The 24,598-nt window shown below is 36.6% G+C and overlaps 1 protein-coding gene, 1 long non-coding RNA gene and 1 other non-coding gene across 4 annotated transcripts in view; 2 read left to right on the forward strand and 1 right to left on the reverse strand.

The window, feature by feature from the left end:
* The first annotated feature begins 621 nt into the window (after positions 1–621).
* Positions 622–3,773, forward strand: LOC150004300 (uncharacterized). Of its 2 annotated transcripts, none has more exons than XR_016512375.1 (4): positions 622–699; positions 3,069–3,174; positions 3,440–3,505; positions 3,651–3,773. It is a non-coding gene; the product is annotated as an uncharacterized LOC150004300 (long non-coding RNA). The 2 variants fall into 2 exon arrangements; XR_016512376.1 differs by having other exon boundaries at positions 648–985.
* LOC150004301 (small nucleolar RNA SNORD87) lies at positions 3,265–3,353 on the forward strand. The gene has a single exon (XR_016512548.1). It is a non-coding gene; the product is annotated as a small nucleolar RNA SNORD87 (small nucleolar RNA).
* Positions 3,774–5,416: 1,643 nt separating the features above from the next.
* The window catches only part of MCMDC2 (minichromosome maintenance domain containing 2), a 34,908-nt gene continuing 15,726 nt past the window's right edge, over positions 5,417–24,598 (reverse strand). Inside the window, exons 10-14 of the mRNA XM_090283607.1 lie at positions 20,466–20,632; positions 19,515–19,694; positions 15,934–16,076; positions 11,570–11,679; positions 5,417–5,627 (exon numbers count right to left, since the gene is read on the reverse strand). Coding sequence (XP_090139733.1) covers positions 5,461–5,627; positions 11,570–11,679; positions 15,934–16,076; positions 19,515–19,694; positions 20,466–20,632 — 767 coding nt within the window. The 3' untranslated portion in view covers positions 5,417–5,460. The remainder of the gene's footprint in view (positions 5,628–11,569; positions 11,680–15,933; positions 16,077–19,514; positions 19,695–20,465; positions 20,633–24,598) is intronic.

Raw genomic sequence — 24,598 nt, forward strand, 5'->3', positions numbered from 1 at the left:
GAGTAATACAGGCATACCTCAGAAATATTGCAGATTGGTTTCCAGACTACTGGCAATAAAGCCAGTTGCAATCTTTATGCTGGTGGAAGGTCTTGCTTTCAATTTGTAAAAAAATGCAACATCTGTGGCCTGCAATAAAGCTAGTATACCTATAAAACACAGGATAATTAATAGCAAATTACATGTTCATGAACAAAGCAATTGGCTGATTTATGAATGTTTTTTAACCATCTAATATCATTATCGATAAAAATAGTAAGAGTAGCTATTGCTATAATATAGGGAAAATACAAAAGCTTCCGTTTTTTCTGGTAACTGGTTCGTAAATCGGGATGCTCAAAACCACCAGTTCCTAGCAAACATCAAGTACTAGGAAATGGGAGCCCCGTTGTAGGGCATTGTCTGCTCGCGGAAACAGAACTGGTAGATTAATCACTTACATACTCAGTGAACGAGCTCGAGCTGAGGTCCTCACAAGCCTTGAAAGGCTCTACTGGAATTCCCAAAGCCTCCTGAACATACACTTCAGGTGTGTGCGACAACCCACCTAAAGCCAAGAGGCGGGGCACCGACCAGGCCGCGCCGCGCGCAGCGGGGGCGGGGCCAAGCCCGGAAGGGGCGGGGCTGTTCGCAGTATCTAAGTACGTGCGTCTGCTGCAAACTTTCTTTTCCGTCCGGCTGCGGAGGACGTCGCCTGAGGTAGCTTCGGCCATGCGGTTGTTGTGGCCCGGGCGGCAGCGCCCGCGGACTTGTTGCCAGACTTGTCGCGGTGGGAGTCTCCGCGATCTCAATTCCTCCTCTCTTTCTGCTGGGAACCTGACTCCGTGCGGAAGCGCCTGCCCGCTTCGGGGCCTTCCGGAAGGGTCCTGCACCTGAGGCTTCCATGGCTGTGGTTTCCGTCACTTGCCCATGTGCCTCCGCTGCCCTCACGCCCAGTTGATGTGGGCACTAGCTTTCCTCCAGGGCATCTGCTCTGTCGCATTTTGTGAGTAACCATCTGCGAGTCTTAACTGACCCTTCTCTTAGTCGACGCCCATTTCGACTGTTCTCAGCTCACAGACTAAGGGCCCATGTGATCCACTTGGATCCAAGGCGGCAGGAAGGTGCGGCTGGTGGCTTTGCCCGCTTTCTCTCCCCCGCCCCTGCCGCCGGTCTTCCCCGGAGCCTTTTCGTTTGTATCCCTGGTAAAGCTTTGCGAGCGGCTTAAATGGTGTCAGGGTCCCTTAAACGGGCGATACATATGGTCTCGACACAGTGGAACTACTTGTCATTTGTTCTAGATACTTAAGAATGATTTTATTTTTTAAGAAAAATGATTTTATTTCTTTTGTGAGGTGAAGGAAGGGGGATAGGGAGAGAAACATAGCGAGGATCGGTTGCCTCGCAGGCCCTCAAACGCAGGCGTGAGCCCTGACTGGGAATCCAACCGGTGACCTTGCGGTTCACAGGCTGGCTCTCGAGCCACACCAGCCAGGGCTGGATCTTCCTTTCTAAGTGACTAGAAATTGGCACTGAGGTTATAGAATAATATGTACCGTATAGAAGAAGGCCCTTATGCAGTAAATGCCTGCTATATCTTTAAAGGTTAGGTTTACAGAAAGATGTCTTATTTCATTCAGCACATAATACAGAGGGAACTGGCCAACAGCTGGGAGACCGGAAGGCTATGTTGCCTATTCAAAAAACAAGCTGTAAATGATTATCATGTGGTTTATTTTCTACTCCCCTGGGTTGCTTCATCCAGAACACTCAACGAAACAAATGTGATGGCTTAAGGTGGTTTATATTTGGTGTTTGTCATCCTTATTGAGACATAATTGGCTTGAATCCTGTTTTCATGGCTAAGTATTGGGTTTTTTTTTAAGTTTTGCAAACTAAATGTATGATGAAAAGAGTGAGAATACACTTAAATCCTGCAGCATAATAAACGTGATAGCCCACCAAGCCATTTAAGAACTGGAATATTATCAATATGATAGTATCTATTTGCTTTCCTTTCCCATGGCCCTTGCCTTCCATCCTGTGTATTTTGTGTCTAGTCTCCTGGTGTTTTGAGGGGGACTGCGATGGGTAGCAGTTTTATACATAGATAGGTAAGCCTAAACATTTGTCTTGTTTTAGGCCTTACACAAATGGGACTGTGCATGTAGTTGTCAGTAGTTCCTATGAAATCATTGAACTGAAAATTTCCAAGTTGTAATTATTCATAACCAATAGTCTGTGTTCCTAATACTGATTATGTGAAATATTTCAGCATTTCAAGACTTGACAATGATAACTTATTTTGCAGGGGCCAACATTTGATGTGCTTTCATAAATCATTTCCAATAGTTGTCTGGTTCAATGATTTATCCTCCTCTAGGATGTGATATGTGGCCCTGGCCATGCCCTTTGCAGTACTTAAGTGTGTTTTCAGGCAACCTGGGACTTAATTCTACAGGACTGTGTTCAGTAATGATGCCAACAAAATTTATCTCTGCTGTAAAACTATATTAGATTTGCCATTGTAATGCTTTTAGTTGGAGGTTTGCACACTTGATTTTATGTATCTAACCTTTAACCTGGCTTATGTTTCATCCTTGTCAAGCTCTGAGACAGAAAAGCAATGGCTAGGTACTCATTAGGACCATCATGTCTTAAAATCAATATTGCCACAATAAAGAATATAAAAACAACCATCATTTTTTCTTGCCCATACTAATAATCCACTCCCAGCATGGAAAGATCATTTATGGAATTATTAGGGCCTAATTAGTTGAAAGGACTAACCCATTCTCAAATCATTGTACAATAGGAATTAAATTTTAGGTTTATCACTTCTGACTACCAAAAAGGTAGTATTAAGCAGCAAGTACATTCTTGCGTTCCATTAGAGATATGTTAAACAGCAAATAGAAATTACTCTGCTACATGGTCTCCATGTTAGTTTTTAAATATAGGTCAGTCAGGAAGATTGCAAGTATGATTATGTTTATGGTTTCTGATAAGGAAAAAAATCGTTCCTGCATAGAAGATGGCAAACAGGTGCACATACAAATAAAAATTTACAATGAAATATTAATTTCCAGATGCAACAGAGTTGAAGATGAATGAAGGTTGTCATAATGAATGTTTTCCAAAAACCTTACCACCGAAGATGACTAAACCCGTAGGAGTACAACTGCATGTAAAAAGGTACCAAAGGTTAATGTTAAATTGTGGGCTTTTTTTTATGTATTTGTAGTATTCTTGAAGAATACATTTTTGACATAGAAAAGTTTAATAACTGGCACAATGATGACTTAAATTACTTTTTGCCGTTTACCCATCTGAGGGTTTCTTTGAAGAAATGATTTTAAAACTGAGGTGCCAGTAATCTATGTTGAGATTATGTGAATTCAACTATAATGTAATTTTTTTTCTTTACTAAAATGAGTGAAATGTTCTTTCAACATTATAGGTAACTGCAGATGAATGAACGTTCAAGTTCTTAGCTGTGGTACTTAAAAATACTTTATTGCCTTAGGTAAGTAATTATGATTTATCAGTTGAATTGATCGTTCAAAAAGGCTGGGGCCATTTCCTGTTAATTGCTTTCGTGTTTGAGTATAGAATGATTTTCATTGTTGGTTTCTGGTCTCTCTCCTTGCCCCGCCACCCCCCACCCCCAGGTATGGCATTTGGCATTTTGGAGAGAAGAAGAATTGGTCAAGAAGACATGAATTGAAGCAAGTGATGAAAATAAATATTTTATTTAACATTGATCACCTTAACAATAAATAACATAGAAAATACGTTTGAAGACTTTTAATTGCTGGGTAATAAAATCTTTTCTTTAAAACATCATCTTTAAATAGCTCCATTTTCATAATCACTGGTCAGACTCGTTTTTAACTTTAGTATGTTGTAGATAGTGATTTTCCTTGAGGTGGTGGCAGCTGGGGGAGATATTTCAAGGAACTCTTTATCTAGTTCTCATACCCTTTCTTGCCTTAGGGGATTTTTGGATAGGCCCTAATCACTGCGTACTAGATACTAGATAACTGTGTGAGGCCTCCCTTCAGAACTTGTTAATAGCAGTCCTCCTTTATCCATGGTTTCAGTTACCCACAGTCCAAAAATAAATATAAAAATAATTCTTAAGTTGCTCATGGTTCTCAGTAATGTGAGTCATTCTTTTATCCAGTGTATCCACATTATACATTACCTGCCTTTTAGTTACTTAGCTGCCTTATGGCATGTTTATTGAGAAACCCTTATAACTTATTACAATATAATTATATTAATTCTCTTACTGTACATAATTTATAAATTAAGCTTTATGAAGTGTATATATAGGGAAAAAGTGTGCTACTATTTATGCTTTTGGGTATCCACTTGGAAGCCTTGGAATATAACCCATGGATAAGGGGAGACAACTATAGGTTTTGCCTGTGACTTACAAATTTTGTTATTTTGCTTCTGCCTTTGTGAACAAAAAAATAATCACAATCCTAGTATAAGTAATTACTATATAAAGGAAAACAGTGACTGGATAGTCCAGTCTGTCCAAGACTTAAGAATTTGCAAACGTTCTAAAACTGAACTGAATTCCTACGTGGGTAAAGATTTAACTAAACCTTGTTTTTCCCCTGTTGAGTCCCATAGTAATTTGTTTTTAATTGAGGTTATAATTTCAATATGGAAAAGCAAACTAAAATGTATCCTGCAATATCTATAATTATTGCATCAGAGGTAACATTTGAAAACCTGCCAGTTATTAGTTCTATAAGAAGCCACAAAACAAGGTCTTAAATATAGAATTTTACTGTACTTCTTAAAACTACTTTCTGAAAATGGGCATCAGTGGATATTGAATATTGTCAAATGACAAGCGAATGATTTGTCAAAGTCCTATAGGGTGAGAACCTACCGTATGGGTCAGCTCCTAAAGAATGAATGCATGGTAGTTTCTTGGTTAATAAGATGGCAATTTTGTGATGATTCATTTAGTGAATAAAATTAAGTTGAGAAATGAAAGATTTGGGGGATTTTACAAGAAGTACATTTTCTCATGGTGTCTACTTTTTCAGGGCAGTTTTCTTCCCTCCAGTGAGGTTTAAAGAGCCAGTTAAAATAATTTGTAGGTACTCTCATTTAAAGTTGCCATCTTGTGTCAAATGGAGAGTACATGAAAGTTACTTTTTTTACAGTGCTTACCTGGCAATGTTAAAATAGTAAATGACTTATTTTTTTAATCTGTCACCCAGTGGTGTACTGGGCTAGCCAGGGTTTTGTTTTAAATAGGATTCTACATTTTAAAGTTATGGTTGTTGGCTTTGAGATTTGAATTAGTGTTTGTTAGCAGTTAATTTGAAGAAATTATATTTTTAAGGTGCCATTCTAATGTACTCATATATAGTATTAACTGAAGCATTACTTCAAAATCACACTTTTTTTCCACTGCTGTAGTAGAAATTAAGAAAATTTTTCTCAGATTGCCTATTCATCACTAGCAAAAATGGCTGTCCCGGGTCCATATGTGGCAATAAACTGTAGGAGCTGTTGTTGGCACTGAGTCAGATAGATGTCCCTTTGTTCCAAATATTCTTCATTATATAGTTCAAATGGAAATAATGCATTTGGAGCAACACAAAATACAGCGGCCCCTAAGTGAAGAAGGAGAACGAAATTTAAAAATACTCTTTAAAATACTAAATATGAGAACACATTTGAAAATAGTGACAGTTTTAAAATTAAGTTCTGACCTAATGGTTTCGATAATTATGACTTAAATATGACTTTTTTGAGACCCAATAAGAAGGTTCAGTAAATGTATACACTGATACCAGGGCAATGGAAGACATGTTTAAAGTGTGATAACTAGAAATTTTCCTAATTTTGAAATAGTCTTTATAGTTTTGAAGCTGACTAGTGATGTTAGGAGGTAGAAAAGTTGGTGGGGTATTGGAAGGTAGAGAAACTATTTGATAAAGGTTACGTTGATTGGGGATAAAGACATAGTATGTTTCTCAATTATTAAAAACTTGACATAGAGACAGACATACAAACCTATGCAACAAAATAAGACTCTGGAAGTAATTCTTTCAATATATGGTTAAATGATTTTCCACAAGGGTTCTAAGACCGTTGGGGAAAGGACAGGCATTCCAACAAGTGATGGTGGGAAAATGATATCCATGTGCAAAAGAATGAAGTTGGTCCCTTCCCTTACATTGTATACAAAAATCCAAGACCTGAAGTAAGAACTAAAACTGTAAACCCCTTAGGAAAAAAACATCGGGGAAATGCTTCATGATATTTGATTCAGCAGTGACTTCGAGAATATAACACAAAAAGCACAGGCAACAAAAGGAAGTAGGTAAATTAGACCACATGAAAAAAAAAAATACTTCAGAAGATACAATCAATAGAGTGAAAAAGCAACACTTCACGTGAAACATTTCACCAAAAAAGATACACAAATGACCAATAAGCACACAAAAAGATGCTCAACATCACTAATATTAGAAAAATGTAAATTAAGCCACAATGAGATGACCACCTCACACCCATAAGAATGACTACTATCAAAAACAGTAAGCAATTGGAACCCTTGTACACTGTTGGGAATGTAAAATGGTGCAACTTAGGAAAACAGTATGGCAGTTCATTAAAAAAAACATGATACAGCAATTTCCTTTGGGGTATATACCCAAAAAGGATTGAAAAGCAAGGTCTCAAAGAGATATTTATACACTTATGTTCACAGTAGCATTATTCACAATAGCCAAAGGTGGAAAGTAATGTAAATGTCCACTGATGGATAAATGGATAAACAAAATGTGGCATATATGCACACATATATATACATAGAGAGATTGTTGAGCCTTAAACAGGAAGGAAATTCTAATGCATGCTACAACATGGATGAACCTTAAAGACACAGTCAAATCAAGCAAAATAGACAATTGATGCTGGAAATCAAGGTTCCTAAACTGAGGCATGTTCTCATGCCTCTCGGTCCAGGTGCTCTATGACCCGAGCTGGCGAGCTGGACTCGCTGGCGCCGACAGTCTTTGACCGATCAGGCTAAGGGTTTCAAGACATTCTGTGACTTAAAAGGAATCTTGCAGAGTACTCCATCTTTCCTGATGTTGCCAAAGAAACCAAACCAAGCCAAGAACAGGTGGTGTTTAACCCTGTGTGCTTTCTGTTAAGGTTTAAGGAACAGTGTGGCCGTTCCTATAATCTTAAAAGAATAGATGATTGAATTCCTATTTTTTGCTTTTGATAGAAATCATTCTTCATAGTTTATATATTAACCTCCCATTGTTTTAATCCTAAGTAATTGTATATTGTAGTCATTATTGGAATGTACCTGTGAGCTCATTCTTTACCCTCCCTATTGATTTCTATACTTGCAAAACTCAATAAAAGGAGAGGTCTCTGCACAGCTCTTCACTGACCTGCCAGAGCGTGCAGCAGTCCTCCATCCGACCCATTCTCCTTGCTGGAATTACTTCCACACCCTCGCCACATTTAATACAACAGACAATGTAATTCCACTTAAATGAGGTACCTAGAGAAGTCAAATTAGAGATGGGGCTGGAGGAAGTGGGGAATGGGGAGTTAATTGTTCTACAGTTAACAAAATCTCAGTTTGGGGAAGTGGGAAGGTTATGGAGATGGTTAAGATAGTAAGTTTTATATATGAGGGGGTACTGCCCCCCTCTCCAAAATGGGATTATCTTCTGGAGGGCGGGCCCCTTGTAGTACAGGCTTCCCCCACTAGGTGAGGGTTCTAGGAACCAATCTGTATCAGTACCAGCTGGAGTTGTGAGAAGCTGAATTAAGCTTCAGTTCATTTTTTTTGAAGACTCAATGCATTTGCCCATTTCATGATGGGTGATTTATGAGTGCACCTGCCCACAATGTGCTGAGTGTTAAGCAGTTTTTGGCCAAAAACAGCATGACCCCTATGTTCCCCCCCCTCCCTATTCACCCAATCTCACCCCAAGTGACATTTTGTTTTCCCTGGATGAAAAAAGTCCTCAAAGGGAAATGGTTTGCCAATGTGGAAGAGGTGAAACAAAACACAGCAGAAGCACTGAAAGGCTTCAAAATCAATGAGTTCAAAAACTTTAACAGTTGAAGAAAACGTCTCAATAGGTGTATTGCATCAGATGGAGAGCACTTGAAGTTGACTGAAGTTTAAACATGTAAGAATAAATACACAGTTTTCATAAATAGATTCCATTTTGGTGGGTACCCCTTTGCAATATATATTTCATCACAATTGAAAACAAAACTTTTGACTTATATTTCTGTAGGAATTAAACTCAAATTTTGTTTCATTGATTGATTCATTGAGTATCTAAATGTGCCTGGCCAGAGGTACAACTGCTAGCCAAGTTGACAGTGCCTACCTTCCTAAAGCTGTCTGTCACCAGTAAACACTTTTTTAGCCTCAGACTTTGGAGACTGCTCCCTTTACTCTTTTACCTTACCTGAATGAAACCTGCTGTCCTGGAGAACACTCTTTCCTTGTGGCTCTCTAAAGCTGAAGATGCTCTTTCCCAAACACCCCACATACCTCACTATCCTAAGACAGGCAGTGCCTGACTTGCTGCCCCTTTGCCGCTTCCAGGCCATTCTTGCCAGTTTTCCTCTTGGTGAAAATCTTTTTTCCTTTAATGCCCAGTGCCACCTGGGCTTTATCAACTCCTCGCCTTCCACAATAAGTCAGCAACCAGCTCTCAGCCCTTGGCTCACAGTCTTCCTCTCTTCCCCAACACCTGCCATTGAGTGACTTCCACATGAATGACCCATTTAACTCCTAAACTCCCTGTGTCCTAACCTCCCTGTGTCCTAACCTTTTCCCTTCTACCTCCACCACACGTTCTCAAGGTCACAGGAAACTAATACTACCAGAAACTTACTTTAAAGCCCTGAGTTCAAATGTCCTGCTCCTATCTTCTGAGAACTCTGATCTGCTTCCTTCAATTCACTTCCCTCTTTGGACCAGTTTGAGTCCCAATACTCTGCCACAGTCACCTATCAAAACCTCAGCTCTGCATGGACCAAACCATTTGCTTTGTGCCTGCACCCAGGCTACTAGGCAGAAAATCATATATGTAATTGGCATTTCTGGGTTTCGCTTTAAATGAATCACAGAAACTTCATATGGGTCATTGTACTGCCTGACAACCCTGCTGAGTTTCTCTAGCACATCTACTCTTCTACCCTGCCCCATGATTATTATATTCCATTCTCTCTTCACACCTTTTGTTTTTAGCTGATGACCTTGTGTAGAGTATATCACAAAATCTACAGACCTACCTGATTCTGTAGCCATTGTCTTCCCCAGTATAAAATTAAGTGACTCTTCTATCACAGGCCAGTACCTTCACATGTGCTCTAGATCCCATCCCTTCGCACGTTTTTGAGGACATCCCTCCTTTGATATTCCCCTCTTTTTGTAGTATCATTAATTTACTCTCTATTGGACATCATAGTATCTATTATCTTATCTTAAAAAAAAAAAATATCCTGGACCACACATCCTTCTCTAACAAATACCCTATTTCCTTTCTCATCTTCATAGTCAAACGTTTCAAAGTTGGCTATGTGTGCTATTTTTATATTTTCATTTCCTACCCCATCCAAATCCCCACTCCATTGAATTAGCTCTGATCATGGCCACCTAGGACCTCTAGACTGCCAAATCTAATCATATTTATCACTCAGCATGTGATACAGTTGACCACCCTGCTCCGTCCTTTCCTGGCTTCTGTAATACCACACTTGATTCTCTTTCTACATTATACAGCTGCTACTTCTCCATATCCTTTGTTAGTTCCCTCTCCTCATTCCCATATCTAAATATATGGAATCTTCAAGGGCAGCGACGGAGTTCTCTGTGGGCTCTCTAGGAGATTGCAACCATTCCATGACTTTGAGTACCATCTCTGTGCTGAGGATTCCTAAATTATACTTCTAGGTTAGAACTTTCTTCAAAATTCCATATTCTTTTATCTGTCTATTAATATCTCTGTACAATGTCTCAAAAATTATACATATAATTTGATTTTTCTCTCAAATCTTTTTCTTCTTAGTCTTGGTAGATGGCACCATGATCTACTTAAGTTTCTCAAGGCAGAAACCTGGGAGTTTTCCTAATTACTACCTTTCCCTGCTGCCCCAATTCCTAAATCTATTCATGAGCACAACCTATTGGTTTTTGCATCCAAGAAAAATATCCAAGTATGGATGATTTTCCTGCTATGTTTAACATTTAAGGAGCTCTTACCATTGTTAAAAATAAATATGTCTAACAAATTTACTATGAAAACAAAAAATAAAGGGAAAAAAATCTTCACAGTTTTATTTCTCTCAGCAAACGTTTTCTTAAATGCTTTTTAAAAGTCTTGACAAAGTAGTTACCAAGTGAAAATAGCCATATACTACTACAGGAGTACTTAATATAGTATTATAGACTTTAGATTCAAAGACACACATTTTTGTCTTCTTACGAAAACCTAATTGTGTCTTAGATGTCTTTGATGGCATGTCTTAGTAAAATTGGCACATAAAATAATGTCTTAGATTTTAACAATTATGCTTTAAATATATTTTAAGAGAAGAATAAAAATAAAGCAAATTAAAAATAAAAATATGCATATATTATTTCTCTAGTATTGGTTGAGAACCAGGTTTTTCTCTTCTGGTAAATAAAATTAATTCAGGATAATAATTATCATTTCTAGGCGTCCTGCTTTATCTCTCTAAGCAAAAAGATATAAAGCAAGTACATATACAAATTTACATATAATTTAGAGATTTACAAGCTCCTAGGACTAAGTATCCATGGATCCTAGGTTAGGAATCCTTGAAGATAATTAAGAACAAAGTTCTAATGTTCTAAAGGAGAATTACAAAAAGTTCTTACAATATAAATTGATTGTAAAGCAAATTTTAGCACTAAGCGTATACACACAGAAAAGTCAGTGTTAAAACATCCTTTTAAGTCCCAGAATTAGAACTGAAGTTTGGTTTGAGGCAAGGTTTATCTCATCAAAATTAATGTCTCATCTAATTCAACAAAGCATTAATTTTATTTACTCTTACATTAACTGTCCTTTTAGGTTTTTATTAGCAAAACCATAATAAGCTCCATTCATTTCAAATAATTAAATGCTATAGTCATAGTATTATAGTCAGCTATCCAAAGCATTTTCTTTGGCTGTGTGCCTAATTCCACTGTTGGGGACTGACTGCATGACTGTTAAATGTTGCACGTTATTTTAAAAGGAAGATAAATTTAAAATCATGTGATGTGTGGTATTAAGCACTTTTTTTCTAGAATTACTTAATGTTAAACTTCAACTATAGAAACAGTTATGCACGATAACGAACTTAATATCAGATGATACTGCCTAGAAGCAATTACTAAATGTTTAAATTAAAACAGGCCTTAACTTGATAGAAATGTATTATTCTTTAAAATAATATTTAAAATCCACAATTTTATGACATTTTAATTTAACAGTAAAAATATTTAAGTTTAATATAATTATTTGTAGTCATCATTAATAATGTAAAAGATTACCATATTTCAATGTGAGAGATGTTTCAAATAATAAGGCTGCAATTAGTACATCTTCTTTAAGCACTTTACTCCTTAAGTTCAGTCGAGCATGAGCTTCAGATAGGGAAACTCTAAAAAAGGAAATTGATACCAATCAAAATATGTCAATAGTATAAAGATAATATATATTTTGGCAGGAACAAGCCAAGACATATGTGACCATAAGCCACATCTTAAAGATCAGCATATTCTTTCTTTTGAAAAAATATTTAGTTTATTTTCAAAGCAGTTTTTCTTACCAAGTTGAACAGACTATTCCAGAATAAGCAAGTACGTATCCTGACTTATTACTAAAGAGTTGGTTTCCACCCTGGTTTATCTTTATTTTTCTATACCCCATCTCCCCAAATTCTGTTTGGATAATTACAGAGTTGGGAGAATTCACCTAACTAAATATCCCTTATAGACACATCCTTGGTATTTTCTTCCAGTTCTTCATCTATTTGAAGTCCTCATAAAATCTTGAAATTTCAGTGTTGGAAGACATCTTTGAGGCTAAAGTTCAAACTTGCTTCAGATAACTGAATTTTCTCTGCAACAGCCCAGGCTAATTAATGTCTAGTCTCTTTTTAACGTTTCCTAGGATTTGCTAGGAATCATGAGGCAATCCATTCCTTTATGAATTTTTTTTTATTTTTTAAAGATTTTATTTATTTATTTTTAGAGAGAAAGTAGGGAGGGAGAAAGGGAGAGGAACATCAATGTGTGGTTGCCTATTGCAGGCCCCCAACTGGGTACTAGGCCTGCAACCCAGGCATGTGCCCTAATGGGGAATCGAACCGGCGGCCCTTTGGTTTACAGGCCTGACATTCAGTCCACTGAGCCACACCAGCCAGGGTCCTCTCCTTTATTTTTAAACTACCTTTGAGTACTTGAAAAATCTCCCTTAAGCTCTCATTAGGTTGATGTAATGTACTTAAACAATTGCTGGACTTGGAATCAGAAAAACTGGGTTAAGTCTTCATAATTTGCTAGCTGTGTGACACTGTATAAATGATTTAATTTCTGATATTATTCTGAAATTCAGCTATGAAGTGGGGATAATAACTCATAGGGGTTTTGTGATTTCGAATAAGGCAATTGAAAATCCTGGGACTCACCCACAAAGATTATATAAATATAAACTGAAGTTGGTTTCACTGCAATTTCCACCTACTGATCCCTAGTTCTGTCTTCTGGGATTACAGAACAAGCTTAGTACTCCTTAAATATGACAACTCTTCAAATATTCAACATAACTTTTCTAGTTTCCCCATGTTTTCTTTTCTCAAGATACATATTTCTAGTCCTTTTAAGACATCATAAGACATAATGTTCACACCCCTCACCATTCTCGCTAGTGAGCAGATTAGGCTAATATTCCTTTTCAGTATAGTATTATTACAGGTGTGATTTGACCAGCAGAGAAGAGAGGCAGAAGTAACATTTTCTTACTCATGATACTATATTCTATTGATATTCTATTAATGCAACCCCAAATCACAGCATTATTAACAGCCACATTATATTGTTTACTCATATTGACCATCAAAGAATGAAATCTCATCGTTTTCATATTAAACTATATCACTCTTTCCCATCCATTCATACTTGTACTAGGGAGGTTGAGATCTAATAGAGGACATTACATTTATACTATTAATTTTCTTCTTGTTAGACTAAGATCATAATTCAAACTTGTGCAGATCTCTCCATAGTTGTTTACAGATTTGATTATCATATTCCTGATGTCTACCCAAGCTCCTTGTGGGTGGTGGGGGCATGGTTAAGGGGTAGAGGCATTAAGCAAAAAGGAAAAAGGACTCATGGACATGGACAACAGTGTAGTAATTGCGGAGGGAGGAGGTATAAGGGGACTAAATGGTAATTTGAAAAAAATACAATAAAGACTAAGACAAAGGCACTAAAAAAAAAAAAAAAAAAAAAAGTTGACCAGGAAAGATTAGGTATACAGCCTTTCAGGAAAAAAGGAAGAGAGTTTTGTTCAGCTCTACTTCTTTAGAAAAGCAAGGATGGTGTATTAGGTACCTGTCTTTCAAAGCTGGAGAAAAATTCAAGATTTATGATTTCTCTGACTAGTGGGTCATTTACTTTGCTATTTCATAACCTCCATCTCCACCTCTAGGATTTATTTCTACAATGGGAAAAAGTACAGTTATTCTAAAATTAACTATGCTTTATTTTTGGATCAATATAGTCAAATGAAAACTGAGGCTATGTGACTTCAAATAAGAAATATCTTTTTTACTACAGAGAAAAAACATTATGAGAATATAGGATTTTCAAAGCTTTTAAGCTTTGAGTATTGATTTCAGTATTTTAAACATTACTTCAGAAAATGGAAAGTATTACATAATTCTGTTTACCCTTTTAAAACATCATAGTTGATTTCTGCCTTGTCTTTAGCATTTTTTTCATCTCTATGAAGATAAATATGTCATTGGGAGAAATTAACTAAACATATTTATCTCTTATAGACCCATACTTGACATTTCCTGCCAGTCCCTCACTTGTCTTATTTTATACTGCAGTTATAACAAGATATTTATTAAATGGATCACTTTACTCCTGGGTGCTACTTTATAATTTGAGATTATACATTAATCTATATTAAATTAAGAAATGTCCTATCAATCGGACACTGTTTAAATTATGGCCCAGCCACATTAAAACACAGTATAATTGTAATGCAGCTATTAAAACAGAAGAGGTAATTCTTTATATGTTGATAGTGTGAAAGTATAATATATAAGAGGTCTGTTTAGAAAAAGTCCAGCCATTGTTAATATGGTGAGAACGGTTTGCATGACATGAATGTAACCAGGCAGCCAAGGAGAGTGGACTGGAATGCACATGGGTGAACAATGAGGACTTCACTGTACTGGTCAGTGGGAGCGGTAGACGCTGTTGAGTGAGCATGTGTACTGTGTGGCCGTAGCATTCAAAATGACTGAGTAGAGCTATGAAACTGCATCAAATTTTGTGTTAAGCTTGAATATTCCTCTGCAGAAACTGTTCAGATGATTCAGAAGACCACAGCTATGGGCAACTGGTGATTGGCAGCTTCATTGTGACAATACACCTGCTCATGCATCACATCTTGTGCAGAGTTTTTTTGCAAAATATAAAATCACCCAGGTGACTCAGCCCCACTAGAGCCCAGATTTGGCACCCTGTGACTTCTGGCTTTGCCAGCACTAAAATCATCTCTGAAAGGGAAGAGATTGCAGAGTCCCGATGAGATTCAGGAAAATATGATGTGCAACTGATGGTGACTGGGAGAACTGTGTGAGGTCCCAAGGTGCCTACTTTGAAGGGGACTGGGACATCACTGTCCTACGTACAATGTTTCTTGTATCTTGTGCAATAAATATCTCAATTTTTCACATTACATGGCTGGATACCTTCTGGACAGACCTCCTATATACCATGCAAGATTCCATTTGGGCAAAAAGAGAATATCTAACCATATTTGTATATTTATATTTATATATTATAATATATTTCTATATATGTTTAAATAACATATTCATTTTAAATATATAATATATTCAAATAAATATGTATTATTATACGGCATATTTAAATTACATATTTGTACTTGTTAGTATTTAAATGGACAATTTCTGGAAGGATACACAAAAACTGTTAACACTGTCTAAAGAATTCAGTTTGGGGCCTTGCCCATAATGAGTTATTACCAGACAGATAACTTTTTATGACCTCTCTATAGGACAGGGCAAATACCTAATTACTGAACATCTGCTCCCCTTATTGTCTTGTGAATGACTTTCCTCCCCTCCGAAGCCCCAAGGCACCTTACCTCATCCTTAGCTTAAAATGTCACATACATTCATTTTAACTTTCCATACTTGAACATCTCATGTATGTGGGGTTCCTATGTATAGTATGTAATTAAACTTGGTTAATTTTCTCTTGATAATCTGTTTTATGTCAACTTAATTATTAGACCAGACAGAAAAACCAAGAAAGGTAAAGGACAATTTCTTCCTCCCAACAAATGTAAACAGCCACATTTAAAAAAACAATCATTTTCATATGAAGTCAGTATACTTCTCTCAGACACATCTTATACAGGGGCTCAATAAAAATTAATTTAGTGAAAACAAATCATTAGAGGGTCAAACGATATAATATTGTATATAACAAAAGTAATTGAGCCACCTTAAATTATTTTGGAACAAAATAAATTATAAACCAACCAATCAGCAATCAAAAAAAGAAAACCAATGAAACAAATAAGTTGATCAAACACATCATTTTAGACTCAATACTGGATTTAAAATTTTACATTGAATACCTACAAACATTTTAATGCAGATGCTGACAGTTTTGATCCACATATGGAATCTGTCCTGATTCTGCGACTTGCTAGATAATAGCCATGAATCATTCTTTCTGCCTCCAAGCTGAATTCTACATTCACATTCTTTGCAAAAGCCAGCAGCTAGATTAAAAATATGAAAAATTTAAGAAACTCAGACTTTATTATACAATCTATATTGCAAAAATGAAAAGTATATTGTCATTTTATTTTTAAGCATTTGTATATTTTACTTACATCAAGTTGATTAAATATCTAGGGCCATCTCAAAACAATTGAGCATTTTAATTATAGTCTTATACTTGTCAGAATATTGAAGTTTACTCCAAATAACCTCTTCCTTCCTCTTAGGGCAGAAATGTTCTGTGCAATTATTGAAGTGACTTTCAAGTCTTTGCTTCCAGTGGAATAAGAGCTCACTCAGAACCTTTCGTTGGGAGAGAGACTTCCCTCAGAAGCTCATTTCCCTTTGAATAGCTTTAATTCTTTGACAGTTTATTTCCTTGTAACTTTCCCTCATTGGCCCTAGAGCTTGCCTTCCTTACTTCCCTTTCAAGAAAACAACTGAACAGTAGCAATGCAGGAGACATTGTGTTAACTATGAATGGGGCCTTGGAGATTCAGTAAGATTCTGGGTGGAGAATAAGTCTTCAACATATTTTCTCCGAGTTTTGTACTTTTTTCTTCTTTCTGAGTGATTTCCAGTTTCTTAAGTCCTCATTCAATTACATAATTTCTAGACTTTTCAACAATCCTAGTTGTTTTCTGCTTTTAAAACTCATAGGAAAATTAACCATAAAAATGTTGCTATTAACTATATTTATATTTTTAAAATAACTCTTCTAAAGGATCTGGATATTTCCTCTGTTGGACATGGCCTGTCTTCCTTATTCTTCTTTACTCCACAGTTCCCTTCAGGCCTTCAGAGCTAGATAATAATTCCATCAGTAGCCCTCTCTAGGTTTTACCCTATGGAGCCCAGTGATGTGCCACCTATATCCCCCCTTCAGAAAAGGACTGTTGTCCTAGCTTCTGGGAATGCTGTCAACTTCTTCAGGGATTGCCTCAGGACAGCCCATAGCAAATGAGTGATTGGGGTGGAAGTGGGGAGGTTGTTATAAAGCCCCTCTCTTTATATAAAGAAGGACAACTCTGATGGGTCTCTTTAGCTCCAGAGCTCAATGTGGGGCCAACAATGGCTATCTTTGGGCCTATACCACAGCTTGACTCCTTCCTCTGTCCAGTCCTGCTTTCTTCTCCCTTCTGATGGGGGAACTCAAGAGTTAAAATCTTTTAGCTTTAGTTATATAGTCAATAGGCTTGGTGATTAATGCATGTAGAAAGCTATTGTTCCAGGAACTGGAATGTCTGATGGGACCTATTCTGATTCCAGAAGACCCACAAGCAATTCAACCCTGTGCCCCAGCAGGACTGCAAGTGATCAAGATGGTACCTGAGCCATTGTGCGCCAGGGAGGAAATGTCCACCAACTAGGATGCAGATAAAGAGCAGTGAGCAGGTAAAAGAGTACCAGGAAAATCACTGGACTGCAGTTTTTACCTGATTCACCCTTTTCCCTGAATTCCAAACCCCTTACCTACCTTCTACTCCTTACAAAAAAGGTCAGCTTGAGATGGAGATGTAAGACTTTGAGGGTACATAACCTGCTGTCTTCTCAGATCACCAGCTATCTGAATAAAGTGCCTATAAAAAGTCAATCTTTGTTTCTACTTATTGGTTCTGGTAGTGACAGGCAGCATGAATGCAGACTTTTCCAGTTTTACTTCTACAGGTATTGACAGAAGAGCACTCCCTAATAAACAATGGCACACTAAGCTCCTTTTCAGTGTACCTCCTGGAGAACCCAGGCTGCAACATATTCCAATTCAGTCTGTTCTGTGTGATAGACAGATTTATCTTTGGGGAAATCATTTTCACTATTTCACTAGTCTAGTAAAGTCCATAATTGTTCTCTCCAGTCTGACAAATCAACTATAAACTCTTTTGTCTGAGTTTTTCAAGACATATTGTAAATTTGCCAAATCCCAATCCCAATGACTCCATAATACAATTTTTGCTCCCGTCAGGCAAGTCTTCTCATAGTTTTCCATGTATGCTCATTTCCATCTACTTCTATGTCTTTGCTCCTATTCTATTTTTTGTTTAGCATGCCTATCCTTCCTGTTATCTAAATCTTACCTTTTCTTAAGGCCCAACTAAAGTCTCACCTCCTCTATGAAATATTCCCAGCTCTTCCATTCTACTTGATATCCTCTTTTCAGAAATCTTAAAATATTTATAGTCAGCACCACCTGTTTAGCACTTAAATGGCCCCTCAGTTGTTTCAAGTATCTTATTTTTACCTCAACTAAATAATAAACTATTTTTTTAAATTTATATTTCCATGAGAATATAAAAAACATAAATAGGCTCATACATATAAAGTATTCAGTAGGTAACTAATCAATAAATCCATAAAATTTTTTGTTTATATTTTTCAGGGAAAACCTGAGTGAAAATTTCTCCAGGTTATTAGTGTGTCTACATATTTAGTATATTAATTTCTAGAGACAAAATACTTTTTTCTTATATACCAAAAATAAATATAAAGTCATTTATTGTATTATTAATACTGTTCTTCTTCTGCTCTAATCTATGTGAATAAACAATGTCCATAATTTATTTTTCAGTCCACCTCGCCTTTCAACCTTTTACCATGCAATATGTCTACAAGGAGGGCAAGTGTGAAAACAAATTTTAATGACCCATGGAGTTCCACTTCCCAATATTCCCTTCCTTTTATCTATCCTACTCAGATACTTCAACTGTACTGTGGACAGATTTCTGAATAGTTAATATTGAAAGGGTTTCACTTGTAAATACTTGAATACCTTTAATAACTATGAAAATCATTACTAAATTTTTATCATTTACTCTCACATTCTCTGAATATGCCACATATATTTTCATGTCAGGACAAAATGATTTAAAGGAGCTAGTCAGGAACTAGTATAAATGACCCATGGACTTGAACAACAGGGTGGGGATTGACTGTGGGAGAAGGTGGGGTGGGTGGGACAGGTGAGAGCAATGGGGGAAAATGTGACAACTGTAATAGAACAACTAAACAAACAAAGAAACAAATAAAAAGATTTAGTGAGTCATGATATTAGCTAAATTCAGAATGCTGAAGCATTCATATAAAGAAAATCCCTTTGACTAGCCTGTAAAATGTAAATAACTGTACATCTATATTTCTCATCATAATTTTTCATAGAAATAATCTATTTTGATTTCTTTCATTAAGACTCTTTATGCTATGGTGATTTGGACAGTGGTACAAATAACTCAACATTTTAATATCTACATCCTTATATAGATGTTTATTTAATTGTAATCCTAAATATTTTATATGGAATGTCCTTAAAATGTTTAAAAGCTAGAAGCAAATTGGAATAAAAGAACCCTAAATACAGAAAACTGCATGCTCAAAGAAAGTTGTATTTAAATTGAGAAACATTAGCTCAAGTATTCTTGGTAATCAGTTTTTTCTACCTTTACCTTTTCAAAATCTTCTGTTGTGAACTGTTTAGAAGTTAAATAAAGCAGTCCTTCAGGATCCATGGCTTTCTTTAAAGTATGTTGCAGAGTAGGAAGATATGGGTGGCAAGAAGATAACTCATTACAGTTAATCAATAATCCAAATGCCTCTACAAGATTAGCTGGAATCAAACTGCAATCCTACATCAAACAAAAATGTAACAGGTAAACATTAAACTCAGGCACTTTCACAAAGACTTTGGAAATAATTATAAATTATTGAAATAAGTCATATATTTATATTATAATATTTGCTTATATTAAATTATATATTCATAGCTATACTAATTATTATTTGTTATTACTAATTATTATTTAAAGGGATTCCTGAATATCATGGGAACTTTGTGGTGACTAAAATTTTTTTAATGCTCTTTTTTTAAGTGTCCTTTTTTTAAACACTTAAAAAATTTTAAAACAAGTTTTCATTTACTTACTTTTAGAGAGAGGAGAAGGGAGGGAGAAAGAGAGGGAGAGAAACATCAATATGTGTGAGAAATACATTGATTGGTTGCTTCTTGCATGCCCCCAGCTGGGGACCTGGCACACAGCCCAGGCATGTGCCCTGACTGGGAATCAAACCAGTGATCTTTTGGTTTGTAGACCAGTACTCAAACCACTGAGCCACACCAGCCAGGGCATGAGAATGCTCTTTAAGTATTTCCTTATACATTATTCTTTAAAGCCTCTCCCAAATTCAAATAACGATTTCTAGTGAGCAGATAGATACCTGCTTGGCATGACTTAAACAACAACTAAAATTTCAAATTATGTAATTATTTAGTTCTAATACCCAATTACATATAGAAATGGGTAATAAAAAATGCTAAGAAAAACAAAAGCACTAAGAGTAAAATTTGTGGCTAAATTCCCTGAATAACAATCTAACAATAAAGTATACAAATACCTTACCATCTGACCAATTAGAGTGTTGGTTTTCTGCATATTTTTTCTTGAGGCTGAATCCATATCAACGAAAGACCAAAAACTGCACTGAATTGGAAAAGTCATTTGTTGATCAATATCATCCCCAAACTTCTTTCCAGGGATATATACTGTGATGCTTCTGTTTTCCATAACTAAGTCAAAGACATTATCCATTTGTTATTTAAGTTTATTTTTGGTCTATATATCTACAAATCAATAACAAATATTATTTTGTAGAATCTTACTGTCTAAACTTTAGATAGTATAGACAGAAGTAAATTTGTTTTGCAAGATATGTATGGCTAAATTAGAAAATATGCCATAAAAATAACAAGGAAAGAAAATATTTGAATGTTTATGTGTCCCGTGACTTGATGAGAACCAGCAGTCCAAAGCATGTAGCAAAAATTGTGGTCAATGTCTGGGTGGAATAGACAGAAGGGTAGGAGACTAAAATAAAACCATGTTCTTTTATGTGGAAAAGCAATGATAGAAAGTGGGCTATTTTTTGTGTGAGTGAAAGAGGAAGAGATTGAGAGAGAGTATAAACTACAATGACTAGGGGGAAATATATCTCAAAGTCAATATTTCAAAACCAAATTATTACTCCATAAATGGTTCTGTGTGCATTACTAACAACTGGGGAATCACTATCCATCCACTTAAAACCAAACAAAAGAAGAGTGAAAACATTCTATTCTTTCTATATGTCCCTCACCCCTTATAACCATTCAACCTATGAATTCAATCCTATTTCTAGGATTCTATCTCCCAAACATTTCTCAAATTAGTGTTCTCTCCACTCATTATAACAATCTTTTTTATCCATGTTTTTCTTTCTCTTGGGTCATAAGGTAAATATATATATTTAACTCTATAGAAACTACCAGAACAGTTTGTAAGGTGGTGTACTATTTTCATTCTTATCAACAATATATGAGAATTCCAGTTTCTCCACATCCTTGGCAACTTTGGTAGTTGTCAATCTTTTTAATTTTTGGCATCCTAGTAACCAGCCAGCTACATAATTTGTAGGGCTTAGTGTAACATGAAAATATGGGCCTCTTATTCAAAAAAATCAGGAAAAAGCTGCTAAAAGTACTAATATTCAATATATAAAGCTTTTTCCTTTAAAATGTTACTACTTATAAAATGTAATAGGGGTCATATGGAGAAATTAGAACACTCATACATCGTTGTTGCGAATGTAAAAGGGTATGAATACTGTGGAAAAGTTTTGTGGCTTCTATTTACACTATGATCCAGCAATTCCACTTCCAGGTATGACACCCAAAAGAGTTAAAAGCAAGGACTCAAACAGATACTTGTATAACAATGTTCATTAGCAGCATTATTCACAATAGCCAAAAGGCAGGAACAGCCCACGTGTCTACCAAAAGATGAATAAATTTTTATTTTTTATTTTTAATATGTTTTATTGATTATACTGTTACAGTTGTCCCAATTTCCCTTTCCTCTGCTCCCCTCCACCCGGTGGCACCCCTCCCTCCAGTTGCCCCCCCCTTTTAGTCCATGTCCATTGGTGTGCATATAGTTCTTCTCAGCCTCTTCCTGTCTACTCCATTCCCTCCTACTATGCTTCTTAATTCCTGTACCATCTCCCTCCCTGCTGACCTCCCCGCAGTATGTTCCCCATACCTATAGTTCTTTTCCCACTCTCATTGCCTATTTAGTTTGCCTTTGTTTCAATTCCCTAGCTTTTGTCATTGGTTCTTGTGATGCAGTTTTCATTTTAATATTTATAGTTTTGATCCTCCTTTCTCTAAACCGGCCCCTTTAACATCTCATATAATAGTGGTTTGGATCTAAGGAACTCTTTCAGTTTTATTTTGTCCTGGAAGCACTTTCTCTGCCCTTCTATTCTGAATGATAGTTTCGCTGGATATAGTATTCGTGGCTGTAGGTTTTGGATTTTCATTCTTTTGAATATTTCCTGCCAGTCCTTTCTTGCCTGTAGGGTCTCCTTGAGAAGTCAGCTGATAGTCTAATTGGGACCCTTTTGTACATGATTCTTTTCTTCTCTCTTGCTGCTTTTAAGATTCTCTCTTTATCTTTAATTTTTGACAATTTGATTATAATGTGTCTTGGAGTGTTTCTCCCTGGGTCCAGTTTTTCTGGAACTCTCTGAGCTTCCTGGACCTGTAAGTCTATTTCCTTCCTCAAGTTTGGGAAGTTCTGCTTTATTATATTTTCACTTAATTTTTCAATTTCTAGTTCTTCTTCTTTGCCCTCTGGGAATCCTATAAACCGTATGTTCGATCTCTTATAGCTGTCCCAGAGGTTTCTGATCCTCTTCTCACTTTCCTTGCTTTCTGTTTCCTCTTTCCGCACTGGTTAACTGTTTGTTCCTTCTCTATGTTCTGGTTTGTTGATTTGATCTCTGGATTTTATTTCCTCATCACTTGTCTCATATGTATTTTTGTTCTTTTCAGTATGAGTGGTTTTCTTTCCTTCCCTGTCCTGTTCCAAATCTTTTGTTAATTCTGTAAGCCACCTAATAACTATAGCTCTGAATTGAGCCTCTGGTAGGTTTCTTATTTGTTCATCTGTCAGATTCTTCATCTGTTGCCTGGTGAGCTGTGTCACCTGGATTTCTATAGCTGTCTGCCTCATTTTGACAGATTTGCGTTTTGCTTTGCTTCTGGGGCAGGCTATAGGGGGCGGAGCCTGTGTACTCGTCAAAACCAGCGACCGGCAGCAATCCGCAACCTTTTTCACTGCACTGTGGTGCTTTGTTGTCAGTACCCAGCAACCAGCGGCGATCCGCAACCTTTTTCGCTGTGCTGTGGCGCTTTATATTGGGGCGGGGGTCCAAGATGGATTCCTGCCGTTATTCTCTGCTGGGAGACTGGGATCCATCCTCCCGCCCTCTGGGCCTCACCGTCTGAGGCAATGCAGGGGCTGCCTTTCTCAGCATTGGGGTCTCGAGCTGCCAGGGCTCAACTGCAGCCGGGATTGCTCTCCTTGCTGCTGTCCCTGGTGCTACCGCAAACAGCACCGCCCACTTTTGCTCTTCTTACCTGTCCGACGAGCGTCGCTGGTTTATAACTTCATACGTTGGGCTTCTGTGTAGTTTTATTTTCTGGAATTTCTAGTTATCTTTTGTTTTGAGGTAGTTGTATTTCTTTCTAGTTGTAGAGGGAGACCGAGCGTGTCCGTCTAAGCCTCCATCTTGGCCGGAAGCGAATAAATTTAAGTGGCATGTGTGTGTGTGTGTAATATGTGTGTGTATATATTATATATATAGATATTATTCAGCCATAAAAGGGAATTAGATTCTATGAATAGGCAAATTCATAGATATAGACAAATTCATAAACAGAGAAAGTAGAACAGAGATTACCAGGGGCTGGATGTAGTAGGGAATAGGGAGTTACTGTTTACTTGGTACAGAGTTTCTGTTTGGGATAATGAAGAAAGTTCTGGAATGGGTATTGGTGATAGTTGCACAACATTGTAAATGTACTTAATGCTACTGAATTATATACTTAAAAATGGTTAAAATGGTAAATCTTATGCTATATATATTTTATCAGAATTTTAAAAACAAGAAATGAAGTGCTGACACATGCTACAACATGGATGAACCTCAAAAACATTGAGCTAAGTGAAAGAAACCAGTCACAAAAGACCACATTATCATATAATTCCATTTATAAGAATTATCCAGAACAGGCTAATCTATAGAGACAGAAAGCAAATTAGGTTGCCAGCGACTTTGGGAAGAGGAGGTTTGGGGAGATGACTGCTAATGAGTATGGGATTTCTTTTTGGGGTGCTGAAAATGTTCTGAAAGTGGACAGTGATGATGACTGTACAACTCTGTAAATATTCTAAAAACCAATAAACTGTACATTTTAAGTGGTGGATTGTATGCAAATTATATCTTAATAAAATTCTTACCAAAAAAGTGTAATAGAGGTGATTGCCATTCTAAAACTAAAATTTTTTTAAAATTTATTGATTTGAGAGAGAGACAGACAGACGGACATCAATTTGTTGTTCCACTTATTTATGCATTCATTGGTTGATTCTTGTATGCACCCCGACCTAGTACTGAACCTGCAACCTTGGTGAATCAGGCTGACACTCTAACC

This window comes from Furipterus horrens, unplaced genomic scaffold (genome assembly GCF_987537825.1).
Source record: "Furipterus horrens unplaced genomic scaffold, mFurHor1.1.pri manual_scaffold_7, whole genome shotgun sequence".
Taxonomy (NCBI): Eukaryota; Metazoa; Chordata; class Mammalia; order Chiroptera; family Furipteridae; genus Furipterus; species Furipterus horrens.